General features: G+C 39.3%; 1 protein-coding gene and 1 long non-coding RNA gene across 2 annotated transcripts; both read left to right on the forward strand.

Moving 5' to 3' along the window:
- The first annotated feature begins 3,629 nt into the window (after positions 1 to 3,629).
- LOC121653808 lies at positions 3,630 to 10,786 on the forward strand. Its single transcript, XR_006012867.1, has 2 exons — positions 3,630 to 3,904; positions 10,317 to 10,786. It is a non-coding gene; the product is annotated as an uncharacterized LOC121653808 (long non-coding RNA).
- Positions 10,787 to 14,379: 3,593 nt separating this feature from the next.
- Positions 14,380 to 15,696, forward strand: LOC121654601 (trafficking regulator of GLUT4 1-like). Its single transcript, XM_042008816.1, has 3 exons — positions 14,380 to 15,087; positions 15,241 to 15,367; positions 15,448 to 15,696. The coding sequence occupies exons 1-3, from the start codon at positions 14,686 to 14,688 to the stop codon at positions 15,459 to 15,461; spliced, it is 543 nt and encodes a 180-aa protein (XP_041864750.1). The 5' UTR covers positions 14,380 to 14,685; the 3' UTR covers positions 15,462 to 15,696.
- The last annotated feature ends 709 nt before the right edge of the window (positions 15,697 to 16,405 follow it).

The following is a 16,405-nucleotide window of genomic DNA, read 5'->3' on the forward strand; positions in this document are numbered from 1 at the left end:
AATTATAATTGCAATTTAAATTATTTCAAAATTTTAAAATCTAAACAACCACAACGCTGTTTTAAAAAGTACTGACAAAGTATGCATTCCAATGTTATTAGTATTCATTTCTAAGAAAAACACAATCATACTATATAAAGTAAAAGGCAAAGTTGATAAAAAAGTTGAGAGCTCACGCAGACTGAATGCTATGTGAAACTAAGTTTGTTTGAGCTGCTGCATATGTCACCTCAAACAACTTCCACATCATGCAGTGTGGAATTTTGCAGGGAGTTTCCATCCTGTTCCTGTTTCACAAAGTCCTCAGTTCTGTACACACATCACACGTATGCACACATGGAAATAATAACAGCTGCCTTTATTATTATATAAATACACTTACAGCAATGCTTTGTAATGTATTAAACTCACTCTTACCATTTTAACTGTATAGGTCATTAAATTTGGCCATCTGATTCTATGTTCTAGCTGCTATTAAACCACACGCGCTAGTGCTAAGAATAGCTCAGTGTCAGAGCTCAAACAAGTTTGCCCTGCTTCTGCATTTCCCACATATCTGAACTATACTGGTAAGAACTACAGGAAGAAAGAGGATAAATTATCATGCTGAGTCAGAGAGGACACGTAGCATTTATCCACGCAGGAGTGACAAAGTTCACAGCAAGATGCCGACGCGATACAAGTGTTTTAAGAGTTTTCCATTTAACACTGACTGAGCTGGCAGCCAGAAATAACTACAAAATTATATTTTACATTTTTTTTTTTACACAAGCAAGAAACTTGGATAATCTATAGCTGACACAGAGGAAGTTATTGGTGTTTTTGCACAAATTTTGACCCATAATTTACAATCTCCTTTGTTAGATAATGTGATTTCTTTGCATTATAAACCATGTCTTTGTCACATCTTGCTCTGGAGAGCTTGCAGATCACGGAGGGTGGTGGGGGAAGATGTAACTCGAATGCTTTTCCATCCAGAGCGGACATCAATATACAAACAGATCTTAAGCTGCAGTAAGTGCACTGGGATTTGCTTGCAGGACCATTGTCAACAGCAGCTCGACAGCTTTTGCAAACATGTCAACTTGGATTTCATTTAGAAGGACTTGCACCTTAAATAAATGTCAGTTCAGCCGGGTGAAGGTTTTAAAGGTGGGGGGTATAACGTAACTGGTATCTCTCCAGTCACTCCAGCTATATTCAGAGAGCAATTAGATCATCTTACAAGCTGATGTAGGCCATTCTGTGTTAAAAGTATTGAGTAACAAATGTAGAGTACAGCTTATTCTCTGGGCTGATTTGTACCTGAAATGAGTAAATGTTGTGTAATTATTTTCTCCACAAGCTATTTAACTGGTGAGCTCATAACAAAAGATTCCCACAATGTGCTGTGTGAAAAAGAAAAGTTCACATGACTGTAATCGTAAAGTTGTTGTAAGACCCAACAAACAACTTATACCAGACAACTCTGTGACTGATACAGTGGATTACTGGTCCTTTGGTTTACATTATGATCTTAAATAGTATTCTAAAGAAAATGATTGATTTATTCATAAGGGTTTCCTCCCCCACAAAAGCCTATAAAGGAGATTGTATCTGACCCAGACGGCTGTGAAGGTTACATGCTGAGAGACAAACAATGTGAAAGAATGATTAACATTCTTGTTTCAACAGAAACAGCAGATTATTTAAGTTTTATGGGAAGTGAAATAAACTTGGACGAAACAGAGAATAAGTGAATTAACCAATGCTGAAGTCAAGTATAAAGCCATCATAAAACAGACTACTAAAGGAGAAGGCAAAGATCAGTGGCTTTGGGTTTGCATGGATTTGCTGTGTATGCGCAGTGTGTCAGGTGACAGTGAGGAAGCAGCTTTTCTATCTGCAGCAACCTTAAAGCTGCAGAGTGACAAGCCCAGGTTCACAGAGGAGAGACAGAAAAAGGAGACTGGCCTTCCAATCCTTGTGTGTCTGTGTGCGTCAGCACTAAGAGGGTAATAAGTTCATTTCAGCCCGCTGATGTCTCCAGTGGCCATTTGCTTACAGTGTCTTAAAAGCACAGCTCCTCTACTTTTTGTGCAATTAGTGCTGCAATGAAACATTAAGCTGTCTCAGCAAACTCATAGCGAACTCTTTCGATTGTTGACAGGTTGTTTAATTCTAATGGTTTCAATTCATACAGTTCAAATTTAAAGTTACATTTACGCTCTTAAGGTCACTACTAACATTAGATGTAAGAGATGTGTCTACATCTTACCAGCTGCAGCCCTAACCAACCAAAGACAGAGTGAGAATGTCACACATACAAAAAGCGGTCCCACACAGGACTCACATGAGACCCATGATGACCAAGGTGCAACTCAGAGTCAAACCCACTTCTCCAGGACAAAGGCCCAAATTATGTAAAGTTGTTTGGTGGTGATTCATGTTGAGAAATCTGAGAACAAGGAGGTCAGAGTTTTCATTAATCTTATCAAATTTAATAATCAGATAATATCATATGTTATTGTGCCTAATTTTCTACATCTTCTTTTACTAAAATTACAAATATAATATAGACTGTGAAGCAATATAATAAGAAAACATCAATCAAAATACCTAATACATTTTGAGTACTGGATTATCATCATGGCATGGCTGTCTTCAACTAAGTATATAACTTCACCCACCATCTTTCCTCAACCTAATGTTTTTTTTTTTTATTGATCTCAGTAAACAGTGTTAAGGAAAAGACATACATATTTTGAAATATTGGGGCATACCCTCTGCTTGAATTCTGCCATTTTGATCAATCAGCTGATCAATCGGTGAAGACTTGTCCCAGAAAGGAGACATTTTAAAGAGACAGCATCCATGACAAAGTGTTTTTTGCTGAAGACATGCAGCACTCAACATGTAAATGCAGCAGTGCAACTTGGGTTTCAGTACCTTACCAAAGGACACTTTCACATGAGAACTGTGGAGGTTGGGGATCGATGGAAATATACTGCAAACAAATAAATATCCTCTCCACCATCTAGGCTATGGCGAGTGTTTTTGAAGATTAAAACACATCAGCATCTCTTGGTAAAACCCATCCACTGAATAAATATTAACCTACAAATCATCCCAACACGGGCCTTTAACAAGTAATTGATTTGGATCTTTTATGACTGTCATTTTAAAGCAAAAATACTACTATTTTATAGTTATTTCTTTTCTTAATTTTCAAACCCTGTAATTTAGAATTAAGTATAATCATGTAAATAATTGCAGTCATTTACAAAACGCTGATCTTTGATCAGCCGCAGCATTAACAGTATCTACTTCATCTTCTTAATGCACGTTTTACTGTTTATATCATACATTATTAATGCAGAACTTGTCATTTGGTACTGTGTAATTAATGTAACCTGTAATCTCTATACAGCTGTACTATGAATCCATATGGTGTGGGCTTCTGAATAAACCCCTCCTTATGTTTACACGTACAATCTCATAAACATCTTAATCTGCTGCCTCATGGCGCACAGCTGTCTTGCGTGTTCTGACGTCCGTTTCTCGTGATGCCTACGTCATTACGCTGCCAGCTGATCGGAGTGGGAAGCCGGGTGTACGTCTGGATTGGGCGTGTGAGTGTGTGAGAGATATAGAAAGGGAGGGAGGACTGGGGCAGGAGTTGTGTAAAAGGGGCTGAAGTCCTGCGCTGCCTTCTCCGCTGTTTGCGGCGATAAAAAAGCCTCCAGATACACAAATTCTTTCAGACCTCGCATCGTGGACGTTGTGAATAAATCCTCAGACAACGACACGCCCTGTGAAGCGCCAGAACTCCGCCGAGCGGCCACGGGCGAGGCAGCTTGCTGAACTCCTGTTGGACCGTTCAGATGTGCTGGAGCAGGCAGGAGCGACCCGGCCGGTGGTCAAGGTGGGGCGTATTAACTTACTGGCCGTGAGGCTGTATGTGTGCTTCTGTTGGCTGAATGCTTGTTCCTGACAGCCAGATTTAGCCTGTGGTGGCTTCATGACCCAGTTTGCGTAGAAATGGCAACAGGGAAATGGTCATTTGTCTGACTTTGTTCAAGTAAAATTCGCCTCCGCATGTCACATTTGAGTGTTATAACAACAGGTTATGAGATTCTCGAAGATTCAGATTTTAGGCAATAGGAGTTCTGGCTGAGGCCCTGCCTGTGTGTCCAGGCCCACTGACTCAGGGGAGCTCATAGGATTTATGAGCACACTAGAAAATTAACATTTTGCCATCCTACCACAACCAGCAAGCATTGAATTTACATTTTGATGATTGTCAAAGACAAAAATGTATTTAATAAGGACTTACAGGAGCTAGAGAGCTGTTTAATATGTGCTACTAAAATACCAGAATTATATCTAAATAAATACAGAGGAACAGAATAGGCCAGCAAAAGCACACAGACATTTCCTCCGTGATAAAGATAAAAGTATATGTTTAGCATATGTTTAATATATATAATGAATAACTTAAACTAGAGATCCTGTTCTCAAACCTCTACATAATAATTTCATCCATCATTTTAACTGCTGGATTCATATTGTTGCAGTTAGAAAATGAAGTTGGTATTTTTTATAACTTGTCACTGTCTTCATCCAAAGCCTCTTTAAAATTTGCTGAGTTCATAATAGGCCAAGGAAAAGCCTGTACTGAAGTAGGTGATAGGTGAAAATTCAGGATAACTGAGCAGAGTCATTTCTCAGAAATGCAATGACACCAGCAGTCATTTGGCAGACGTGAAAGAGTCAGAAAGCGAGAGATAAGTTTGTGTGGATGCTTCTAAGAACCAGTAAAATGTTATTAAAGCAGGTGATGTAACAAAGTATTTAGGCCTCTCTGCCCAGTTTTGAGGTCTCAAGTCTCATCTTATTTATAAGCAAGTTTTAACACTGACACACCGTTTAAATCTGTTCTAAGAGCAAAATACATTTATGCATAAGCGATGTTTCCAAGGAAAAGGTGGCTAGAGATTAAAGCCAACTGTTATGTATGTTACATCGATGAAGCCTGTCTTACATAATTGTGCAGCCAGAGTTCAGCGTGCCGGTAGGAATGCGCAATAGACTGTCACGAGCTGCATTTGTGCCATTGCAAATCAGAGTGTGACATAATCCACCCTGTCAATGAGGATCACATAGCAGTGACAGGATGTCACTAAAACAGCAGCTCATCTTGCCTACATATGTTGTTTTCTTCACGTCCATGCAAAATATGCAGCAGGCTCCTCAGTGCTGCATTACTGCTTTCATTTGCAGAAGTGAAGCCATCTTGCTCAACCTGGGTTCCACCCTTCATTCCTATTGCGTGCCTTGTCACGGGAGGATGGGGCAAGAAGGGATGTGTTATGTAGGTTCATTTTAAAATGGAGAGAAAGAGTGAAAGAAAGAAAAAGGATTTCTTTGAAACAAAATGGCACTGACTGCCTGAGGACAGGCTTATGGGCCTCATACAGCACATTACCATTTCCCAGCAGCGTCATTAATTCAGGATGGCATTCAGCTGCTCCTCAACACAACATACACTTCTTATTTTCATGATCTCAGGGTTAAAGTCAGATAGCCTTTTAAGTCAAGCAAACTGCTGGCAGTAGATTGTAAGAAGAGGCTCTCTGCACTGTGAGCCGCCGCCCTTTCCCTGTCTTTGTCCCCATTCCCAATCTAAAATGATCAGTCTGTGTCAAAAACTACAATCTGGCGCAGTAAATACTCTCCAACTGGGCCACACCCGTAGCAGAAGAATGTACCTGGATTGAATTAACATGCAATTAATTTCACAGAGGTTCAGGTGTTACTTATTTCCTTGTACCGTTTCATCGCTGTCACGGGTGCGAAACCAAACTAAAGATTGTGGTATCTTATCTCTCCATTCCGTGCATTAGTCTTGCACAACAACCTGAGACTAAATGCAAAAAGGTTTATGGTATGAGAGGTCTGACTTTTCCATCTTCTCTTCCTGTTGGTCAGCTTCATGAGATGTATCCTGCTTCTACTTCTTGTTTGCACTTTTATAGAAATTGTTTTCTTGATAAACAAATTCAAGCCCTGCTCTTGCACTTGGGGCTGCAGCTTGATAAGAAAATCTCCTTTTAGGGCTACTATGTCAGTGGTCTTTCCTTTTTTGTGTGTCATTATTCTGTTTTCTCTTGGACCCACACATCCTGTCTGTCCAACCCAACTGTCTTTCTTCTTATCCGCCTTTCTGTAGCTGAGAATGCACGTCTACAGCCCTAGATAACCTCAGTCTTTTGTGCATCAGACTGTGTTATCTTTTTTTACACTTCTCCATGTATAAAAGCCTGTCTCAAGGCCTTCCACACTGCTTGTCATGTGGCTCTGTCCACCTCCCTCTCTCAGATGAGGCAGACAGAAAGCAAAGTAAAAGGGGGTGGAGGGGGAAGGCGAGGGTCAGCCTGACAATGAAGTCTCATCCAGAGCAGACCAGATGTAGACGAGTCAACAGAGAGGGGATGGGTGAGGAATGGAAGGATGGAAAAGGAGTGAAGGAGACTGAGCGAGACCACAGCAGCCGGATGGAATTTCTAACATACGCAGCCGGAATGTCAGGAATGCAGAACAGTCTGATCTGACTTGAGAGGGAGAGGGTGGAGAGGACAGGCAAGTCAGGAAAGACAAAAAATAAGAAGTGATATGGGAAAGCGTGGCACGGCAGAAGAGCAGGGTGTTATAACACTGGTTGTCTTTGTGAACGTAAAACTACAGAGTCACTGTTTGTGGAGGGAGTGTCACATAATGGAACAAATAACTAATTCAGTTTCAGTTTGAGAACCATCAGTGGTCATATGGGTGGCCTTGAGGGCTCGTACTGTATGTCCTCCTCCCTGACCTTATTCAGACTAGCACAAGCGTGTCAGCACACTCTCATTCCCAGCACTTCACATACTGGTACATTGGTCAGGACACCTTTTTCCAAGCACCAAGTACTCCCTTCATTCAACATGCTATCTACAGCTCACCAGGTGTCCTTCTGCATCCATTACAGAAGCTCTGCCTGTGCCAGTAATAAACTCAACAGGGAACACTGGAAACGTGTTTCTACAGTTCACAAGTGACACATATGGTCATTTTAATGGGGGTGGAGAATAGTAAGGATGTGTCACAGAGGTACCCTGAATGGTAAAAAAAAAAAAAACAACGTTAAGGGCTCCCATTCAAGTGTCAACATGTGATGAACTGGGAGAAAGAAGAAGTCAAGCAGAGGTGACAAATGACTGCTTTCTTTTGCTCACTTAATTTGAATAAGCTTCACAGTAAATCACATCAGATTAGTCTTGCTATCTTTATTCTAGATGGCACGTGTACAGGAAAGCGCATGTCAGTACGCCAATATGATTGCCACAGAGTGGAGTCAGATGGTAAGTTAAATTCTTCTTGCAGCTTGATAGAAAATGGGTTCTCAGTCAGTATATTTGCTTTAGTAGTTAAGTCAAGATGGGGTTTAGCTCGACTACGCCATTTAATTGGACCTCTGTCCTTGTCCAAGATTGCAAGCCTAGGAAGGGAATTGATTTTATTGACCACAATATGTCCAATAGGTGGCGATCTGTCCTCTTTCAGCCTGTTTTTGTCAGTCAACGTATTGCACCACATACTAAAACAATTCACAAACCCATTTCTTTCAGCTGATGCAGCATGAACTCCGTCTTTTCGACAGTCCAAAAATGACCAGGCCTGGATTTCATCATGTTTTTGTTTTTGTTTTTTTTCATTTTCATTTTTATGGACTTCATCCAAGTACTGACTTCCTCTATTATTTCCTGTTCAAAGCCCAGGATGGACTCTATGGAGCATTCGCAGAGCATATACGTCGAGCAGAAATTTGTTATACAATTACATGATCTGGACATGTGAGTCTGATTTTTGAGAAATTCAGTTTAGCGCCAACATGCTCACATGTTAAAACCTGCTGCCACTTAAAACCTGGGGCACAGAAATGACTATACCCGAGGTGTAGATGAACAGCTTATAGACTGACAAGGTGAATTATCTTTTTACCTTTGTGTATATTATGGATGTTACATTCACTATAAGGTCCATGGGATGGGAAACCAACTCTCTTGCAGCTGGCCACATGAAGTGAAAGCCAACATCTCAAAATGGCTATAAATGTGAACCCAGCCACATTGAAATTGAATTCATTGTAAACAAACGTGACTGTTTACAAAGATGAGCCTGGGGTGTGAAAGCTGTCTGGATTAGCATTGTAAAGCAGCAAAAATGTCAAACCCAGGATCTGGGATCAGTAGATTCCCACTGAACCCCAGCTTGCACTGCAGACATCTATTTTTTTTTTTTTTTTTTTTTTTTTTTTTTTTTGGAAAATGGAAAGTTAAAAAAAATCCTGCAGGCACCTCAGAAGAGACGAAGCTTAAATTGGAATACATTTTTTAACACTTGATTTGATTGAAGAGTGAGCATAAATCTGGCACAGCACTGGTAGCTTTCATTTAGATTTGATTATGAAACTTTTCTCAGTATGCGTCAGTCACAAGTCAGCACAGGCACTCTGGGTTTTGCTGACTCACCATCTCGGAAAGAGAGAGAGAAAAAAAAGGGCATTTGTCATGCTGATAAACTTTAAGGAGGTGAGTTTCTATGCACACCGAGCATTTCTGTTGACAAGAAATGCTTTCTTGTCAACAGAAATGATCTTTCATATTTAAGTTAGCATTACATAAAACATTTTCTCCCCACTGTGTTTTCTGCAACGTTCTCATAAGTCCTGGTGATTGTGACACACCCTGCTCCCCCTGCTGTGTACTGTGTACAGCGCTCTCAAATACCTGAGATTATTCTGGCTTTCCAAACGCTAAGAATGTACAACATGTGTTAGTCATCGTCCTCAAAATCTCAAGATTAACACGAGATTAGGTTCTCCAAAGAACAGAAAAGTACAGACCTGTTTTAGCTTTAGGTGAGTTTGACTTCAAGCAGTCTTTTGTCAAATCTTAGGAGCATTAACCTGTAAGTGTTATATCTATTTTCTTTATCTTCTTTAAACTGCCTTCAAACAATATTTACACCTTAAGGTCCGTGAAAGTCAGACCAACCTCAACCTCAAAATCTGTAATGGGGTTCATTTACAGTTGATTAGAGCTATTCTTGCGTGTGTGTGTGTCACAAAACGTCTGTTACACACCTAATATTGCTATAGCAACCTGATTCCATCCCAGTTTTGACATTCGACTTCCAAGGTAAATGGAATAGGGTATTAGGCACTCGGAGCAGTGTCCGATGTTTCAGGGCTTCCATTTTGGCCAGCAGACATCATGATAATAGATGTCTGGGGCAAGAGATCCTGCTTCATGCACCTGTCATTGAATGCTGGAGATACATTTTAAAATGGACCACAGTTGTTGGTTTTGAGAGATTCTTTTTGCCAATACGATCTGTGTTCTCCCCGCAGATTGTTCACATGCTTGTGACAAAAGCCCGTTCAAACATGATTGGTCTGTACTACTCGGACTCCAAACAGAATGGTTCCACTACTCAGATCTTGTCTCTTCATGAATAAATTCTGCATCTCATGGGATTGCTTTTCCAATATGTAAATTTAAATCGCCTGACTAAAAGTTTTTTTTTTTTTGCAAACTAGATTATAATTATACGTTGAGATTTGACTCAGAGAAATTTCAAATGTCAAGATGGACACCACTGAAAGACCAATTTCTTCTATATCAGTAGGGCATAAAATTTTAAATTTGGACCGATTCTGCTACTCCTAAAGCCTGCTGATAAATAAAATGCTTTAGACATAAACTTTAGCTGTATTTATCAGTGTGAATGTTAAGTGTATAGCTTCATAGTATAATTTTATAGATATATCAAGTTTAACTTTTATGGATGCTCCTGAACATCCTTTTTTTTAAGTGTTAAGACTTCTGAAAGAACTTTAGGACCTCCTGCCTTCATGCACAGACTGTCTACTCCTCTTCATCAGCTCTCACTCATCCATTGTAACCACGGTAACTGACAGAAATAATTTTCCAAGAGGCTGGCCTGTCAACTAAGAGAACATCTAATAATTTCTTTCTAGCCCAGTGCAACATGCACAGGCAGATCCAAGCAGCTGATACTGGTAATCTGACCTCTGATCTTGTGCGCATCTGCCCCTGCTTTCTTACATATCATCTCATTTCAGCCTTTTACTCGCAGATGATCACACACACTGCGGTTCGTCTGCACCATCTTACCACAGCGTGTGCGACTGGCCGAAGGCCACCTCGTGCCTACGCTTCTTTAGCAGGGACCTTAAAGAGGAAGTAAAACAATCTCTTCTTCTCTTTCTGCAGAAATGCACGCACCCAAATCAGAAGAAGGAGGAGGAGGAGGAGGAAGGAGTCATCATTTGTGCTTTTTTAAGGGACTTGGAGCTGTCTTGTTTTGAACTCTCACGCTCGCTGGCTGACTCCCAGCGCTCCCTCACTCGTGGCCCCAAATGGCTGACACACAGCAGTTCTTCACTGGCAAGCTTTATGTTCCTGTACACATGCTAAAGCTGCCAGCTGAAGAACTGCTCTGGTCAGCCCTCCCCCGGATGACTCAAGAGGAGGAAGAGGATGTGGGGTGCTGGGAATAAGATTCAGTTCAGACTCAGTATGAAACCAAATTTGAACCACTATTGTGAATAGTTTTGTATTGACTGTATAAAGCATTTATTTTAGAATATTTATTAGATAGTTACAGATGTCTGTTTCTCACAAAAAAAAAAACTGCTTAAATGTTTTCTTTTCCTTATATAATAAACAACAAAATGGTCTCAGAAGTTTTTTTTTGTTTGTTTGTTTTTTGTTTGTTTTTTTGTCAAATGCACATTTTAAGTAATAAAACACATACCAGTAATTAGGATCTCTTTTCCAAAAATAACACAATAGTCCCAAATGTGTAATTCTTAATTGTTTTAACCTAAAATATTTTGGTAATACCATCCAAAAAAGTAAATTATACTGATCAAATTATTTAAAAATAAAATAAACTTGTCAGAATTGATTAGCCCTGTTATCTTTGTTCCCCTGAAATCTCACCTTACTTAAGTCAACAAGTTGATATTTAGTCAGAACCCAGTTTACATGCTGTTCCACATAAACAAGACAGAGTCAGGGAACAGGGGGAAAAAACTTACCTAACGTCTGTTCTTCGGGGCCTGAAGGCATCACTGGCTGTTTCCTTCACAGCATGTTCGCTTGTGAAGTCACAAGACTGTCAAACAAGGGGAGGGTGTTCAGAAAGCGGACTTTGTGAAAGTGAAAATGTTTATAGATGGAAAAGTTTTGCACTAATTCTTTATAAATACAACGTGATGTGAACGCCATGTGAATGATTATTATATAAACGTGACCTGCAGACACAATTATTTTGTCAGTCTGGACTGTGGTGGTTTGTTATGACAAGAAATTGCACAATTATTTGTTCTTCCACTGACCAATAGGAGTTTTTAAGGGATTATTTACTAAAAGTTGAATGCTGTTGAAGTGTTCAAGGTTTAGGGTGCACTTTCTCCAAATCACCACCAGATGGCGCAATACTCCACGAAACGAAGGTAGGAACAGGACCGAATGAATAAGTCTGATAGGACTGAGGTGGCATCTCACATAGTAATGTGGTGAAAATTCATTTGATCACAATCTTGAACATCACGACTGAGATTATTTCCTATGTCAGCATATAATTCACTATGATTTAAGTTTCATAATTTACTCAACAAGTCTTAATTTTATCCTTATTTAATTTATTTTAATTAATTTTATGCAAATTTTATTATTATAAATCTCAAGTTCACCACAACAACTCAAGTTGAACCTATTATTCCCTTTTTTTTAAATCATCCACTGAAAAGCATCCCGAGATTCAGTCAGTAACAACTCTACAGTTGCGAGACCAAGCCGAACAACCTGGACAGAATGAGATTTGAGAATCCCCGTCACAAATTAACATTTGTACATGAGCACATGGAAAACTGTAAATGAAAACGTAAACTAATAATAATGAGGCACTAATATAATTTTTAAAATGAAATGAAGAATGATGAAAGTTACATCCATTTTAGTCATAGTAATAAAATGCTCCTCTTCACTGGACGTCCAACTGTTGAAACCTTTCAGAAAATGGCTAAAGTTGCATTTTTACTGCTAATTTATTAAGACTCGATACAAGGGGCTCCAAGTAAAACAAACTTAAGCTTTTCATCCTACAGCAAGCAGAAATAAACACTGCATAGTTTAAATCACAAACTGTTCTCTCAACCAATTATATTTAAATCAAGTCTATAAAAAGCACATGACATCCACATAAAAATGACTCTCACATTGGAAAGTCTCAGATTACCTGAACAAAGCAGAATAAAAGATTTAAGAATTCATTACAGAATATTTCAGTGGTAGTTCTGTATATTTGTATCATTGTGTGGTTATATGTTAAGTTATTGTTGGTAAAAGTTGCTAATTGTGCTTACTTTGATAGTTATTCTACAGCAATGAGATCAGCTTTACTAGTGATAGATTAAATATTACTTCACTGTAAAGTGCATTTAGGGTACTTTATACTTCCACGCATTTAATAGAGAATATATTTTTCTTTTTGTCTACAATATTTATGAGTGTTTGTTACAAGTTGCGTTACAGATTAATTTCTTACTGAGCTTATAATAACATGATAAAGTTGTGTACCGTAATGTACAGTACAATTAACGTTACCCCCACTTTGACCAGTTTATGGGACTGTACTCATTAATATTTATGAGAGCAGGAAAACTTATCAGACTTAACACCACATCCAGACTTGAGGTAGAGGAGCTACAACAATAAGGGAACCATGCAGATTCCACTTATGCCAGCCAATAACAACTCTGTAGCATCCCTTTGTAATTGCTTAAGATGCAGAAAGGATAATCTTACAATCTAAAGTGAATTTTACTCAAGTGAATAATACTTTTTTAGCCCAAGAAATTTCATCCTAATAAAAGGACTAATACAAAATGGTATATTATGCATTTCATCTTAACTTGAGGGGCCTTTTTGTCATGGACATTGTAATACCCATCTGCTGAGTCAGGTCTTAATGGATTAACCTAAAAGATACCCCTCTCCTGGCACAAATTTAGATTAAACTCTATTGTTAATCATCAATACAAGATACCTCAACTCAAGATGGAAAAGAAAAGTGTGACTCTGCATAAGCTGGTCACAAAATGATGCTATGACTAATGTATGAAGAACATAATCAAAATAAAAATGTTTTCTTTTTTTCTTTGTTTTCTTTTCTTTTCAGACAGGCAGTAAATATAAAGTACCAGATAAAATATTGTTACAATGACATATGGATTTACTTTTTTTTTATTTACAGTAGCACAATGTTGTAAAACTCAGAAAGTTTGGGATAAGAAAACTTTCAACCATCAAAGGTTACATAAACACAGGGCAGTCTTGTTTGTGACCAAAAGATTAGCTACATATACTACAACTATTTATAACACATAAAAACCACAGAGAGACACCATTTTCCTTTTCGTTAGCAGTTAGCATTTACACTGCTAACTAAGGTCTGTAGAGTGTGAGATGCAGCCCTTTTTTTCCTGAGCGTTGCTTGGTCTGATTTTAGGATTAAAGTTGCTTGGACTCCATAAGGGATTGACAATTGTCTTCAGTATTTTCCAGTTCTAAATATTCTTTCTCATGGAAAAAAAGAGGAAATCTAAATAGTTTGGAAATGGTCTTATGACCCTTCCCCAGATGTATGGGCAGTAACATTTGCTTATCTAAGATAATTACTGGTGTCTTTCCTCATTTGTGTTAAGCACACTTGAATGCTGCAGACTGGCAAACTTCCAACACTTATATAGGTGTTCATCAATTATGATGATCATGTGCATTTGAAAAAGAGCACCTGACTGCTACTTAACCTCTTAATCCACTTGGTAGGCAAATGAGCATACTTAGTTTATCCACAGTTACTGAATTTGGCTTACATTTTGTTAAATCAGCAAGGAAACAGTGCACTTTGCCATGTCAAACTAATAACTGGAGCATCTGCTTTGTCACATATACATACAGACAGTTAGGCTCCTGTTTAATGCCTCAATGTGGCAGAACTTGACAGGAGTTTCTGAGTCAGCAGGCAGTGAAATTGTTGAGAGGCTGGTGTTACTGTTATTCCCTTTTCTCTCTTTCTCCACTCTTTGCTGTGTTCTACATGCTGATCCAGCTATACCCCCGCGTGTAAATGGAAAGCTTTTACGCACCGCGCGTATTCCTTTCAAAAGAGGTTTAATTGTTGCTTTTTGACTGCCCACGCCTAGCCTGGTGCTTAAGTAGGCCTCTGGCACTAAAGATGTGCTGTGGAGATGGGATGCGGTAATACCTCCCTACATATTACAGAGGGGTGGGGGGTAAAAAGCAAGGCGTGCGTCCGGACGCTCAGCGCCAACTAAACGCGAGAGATTCAGACATCAATAACATCTCGCTCATGAATAGGGATTTTAGATGGAGTTCGTCTGCTTAATTAAATAGCTTGCCTTTACTGTATCGCACTCTGAATTTATAATATTTAATCTAATGATCCCCAATGGAGAACATTTGAGGGAAGTCTCATCAGCATCTCCATCACTGGGACAGCAGCGCGTCCGGAGAAATAATACGGCTTGGAGATAATTCTTCTCGCTCAACGATGGCTATCAACACTGATGCTACCTTTGGGAAAAGCGCCCTCGGCGAAAGGGAAGTTTCCAACCCAACCAACTTCCAGGATACGGAGAAGCTGTTGAGCGCCGCAACCACCGAGCCAACGGGGCAGAGCAACCTCAAACCATCCGACTCCTTTTCCCTGAACATCAGAGGGAGCATCCGATCCCTGGATGCGGAACAGAACGGACACAAGTCGCCGTTGAAGTCAGGCTCAGTTGGGCAGCTGTCGACCCCACCCATATCCTCCTCCCGTGTCAGCCTGGGCCAACTGTCCTCCCCGGTGCCCCGGGTGTCCGCACCCCCGTATTACCTCTGGCTCGCCGTGCTGTCCTGTTTCTGCCCCTCTGTGCCGTTCAACATATGTGCTTTGTGGTATGCAAGTGTGGTGAGTACAGCATTAATTTAGCCTTTTAACTTTCTCTATGTTGATGATCATAATATATTCTTAATACCCATGTTAACTTGATATTTTAGGCACTACAGGTGGTTTGTTCCTTTGCTGCAGTTAAATAATAAGTGATCTTCCTCTTTTTAAAAGTCGAGGAGTGTTCTCAACACTGGAGATATTGAAGGAGCAAAAAAGTATGCACGTCTATCTATGCTGCTCAGCATTTTGGCAATGCTTATGGGTGTGGCTGTAATCATCTTCATCGTGTTTACAATAGGTATGGAAGACATGCATGACACAAACACACAATATTCTGTATGAAGCTGTATAGCTAATGTTCTCTGCTCTGTCTCTCAGAGATCCAGAAGTGAACTGTGAGATGGAACGAGTCTCCTTTAACTTCTTCAGATGTCGGTTTTGCAAAGAAGAAAGAAGATGATGTTGTTTTGAAGTTGAAAAAGCACAAAATTTGAGTTGATAACAGGCTAAGGAGCCTCCAAAGAATGGCTTACAGATTTTTTTTCTGCTATGGACACTAAAAAAAAAAAAGAAAAGAAAAAAAGAAAAAAGCCATTTATCTGTTTTCTTACAAATACTCATTCCCAATAACCCTGAAAACTCAGGAACCACAAACAAAAAATGGAGGTTATACATAGTTATTGTGTTGGACTGTCAGTCTGCACAATCTGTAGAGCAAGTGCAAACTACACATAGACCAAACTATCAGTACATAGAGTTACACCTGTCTCATACACATAGCCTCCCATACCCACCAAAAAAACAATTTTAAAGACTAGATTAGATGCAAAATACTACCACCAAATAGCCAAAAAAAAAAAAGCACTGTATGTGCTTTAAAGAGACAAACACAAAAAGCAGCAGTGCAGTAAGTAATGCCACTACTGCCCATCCTGTTTCTCCTAAAATATCCTACTAAGATTGACAATTCTTTGTTTGACACTGGACTTTTATGGCTTTGGAAAGATGTATGAGCCATTTTCTTATACTGTTTACACCGAGTTTAAAAACACACATTTATCACAACAATGCCTTTCTGCAGTCATAATGTGGCATATTGCTTTGTGCGCTGACATGATGAACCTAATTTCTGTATGACTTTGCTCAGCTTTGTGAATCTCTAAGACTCGTTAGTTTACAATGTACTGCAAATGAGGAATGGGGATGCTAACTCTTGTATGCACTGTTCCTGGCACTCTGATGTTCATGTTTATACATTTATACTGTATGACTGGTTTACTGTGCCATAGTTCTGCATGTCTAAAATAAACTTGAATGAGCATGATGGACTTGAAAG

This window comes from Melanotaenia boesemani, chromosome 15 (assembly GCF_017639745.1).
Source record: "Melanotaenia boesemani isolate fMelBoe1 chromosome 15, fMelBoe1.pri, whole genome shotgun sequence".
NCBI classification, from domain to species: Eukaryota; Metazoa; Chordata; class Actinopteri; order Atheriniformes; family Melanotaeniidae; genus Melanotaenia; species Melanotaenia boesemani.

Bases quoted from the DNA above. Each gene is read 5' to 3' on its own strand.
- LOC121654601 (XM_042008816.1), top strand. From the start codon at position 14,686: ATGGCTATCAACACTGATGCTACCTTTGGGAAAAGCGCCCTCGGCGAA. The intron at 15,088-15,240 runs GTGAGTACAGCA...TCTTTTTAAAAG, and splicing joins CTTTGTGGTATGCAAGTGTG to TCGAGGAGTGTTCTCAACAC.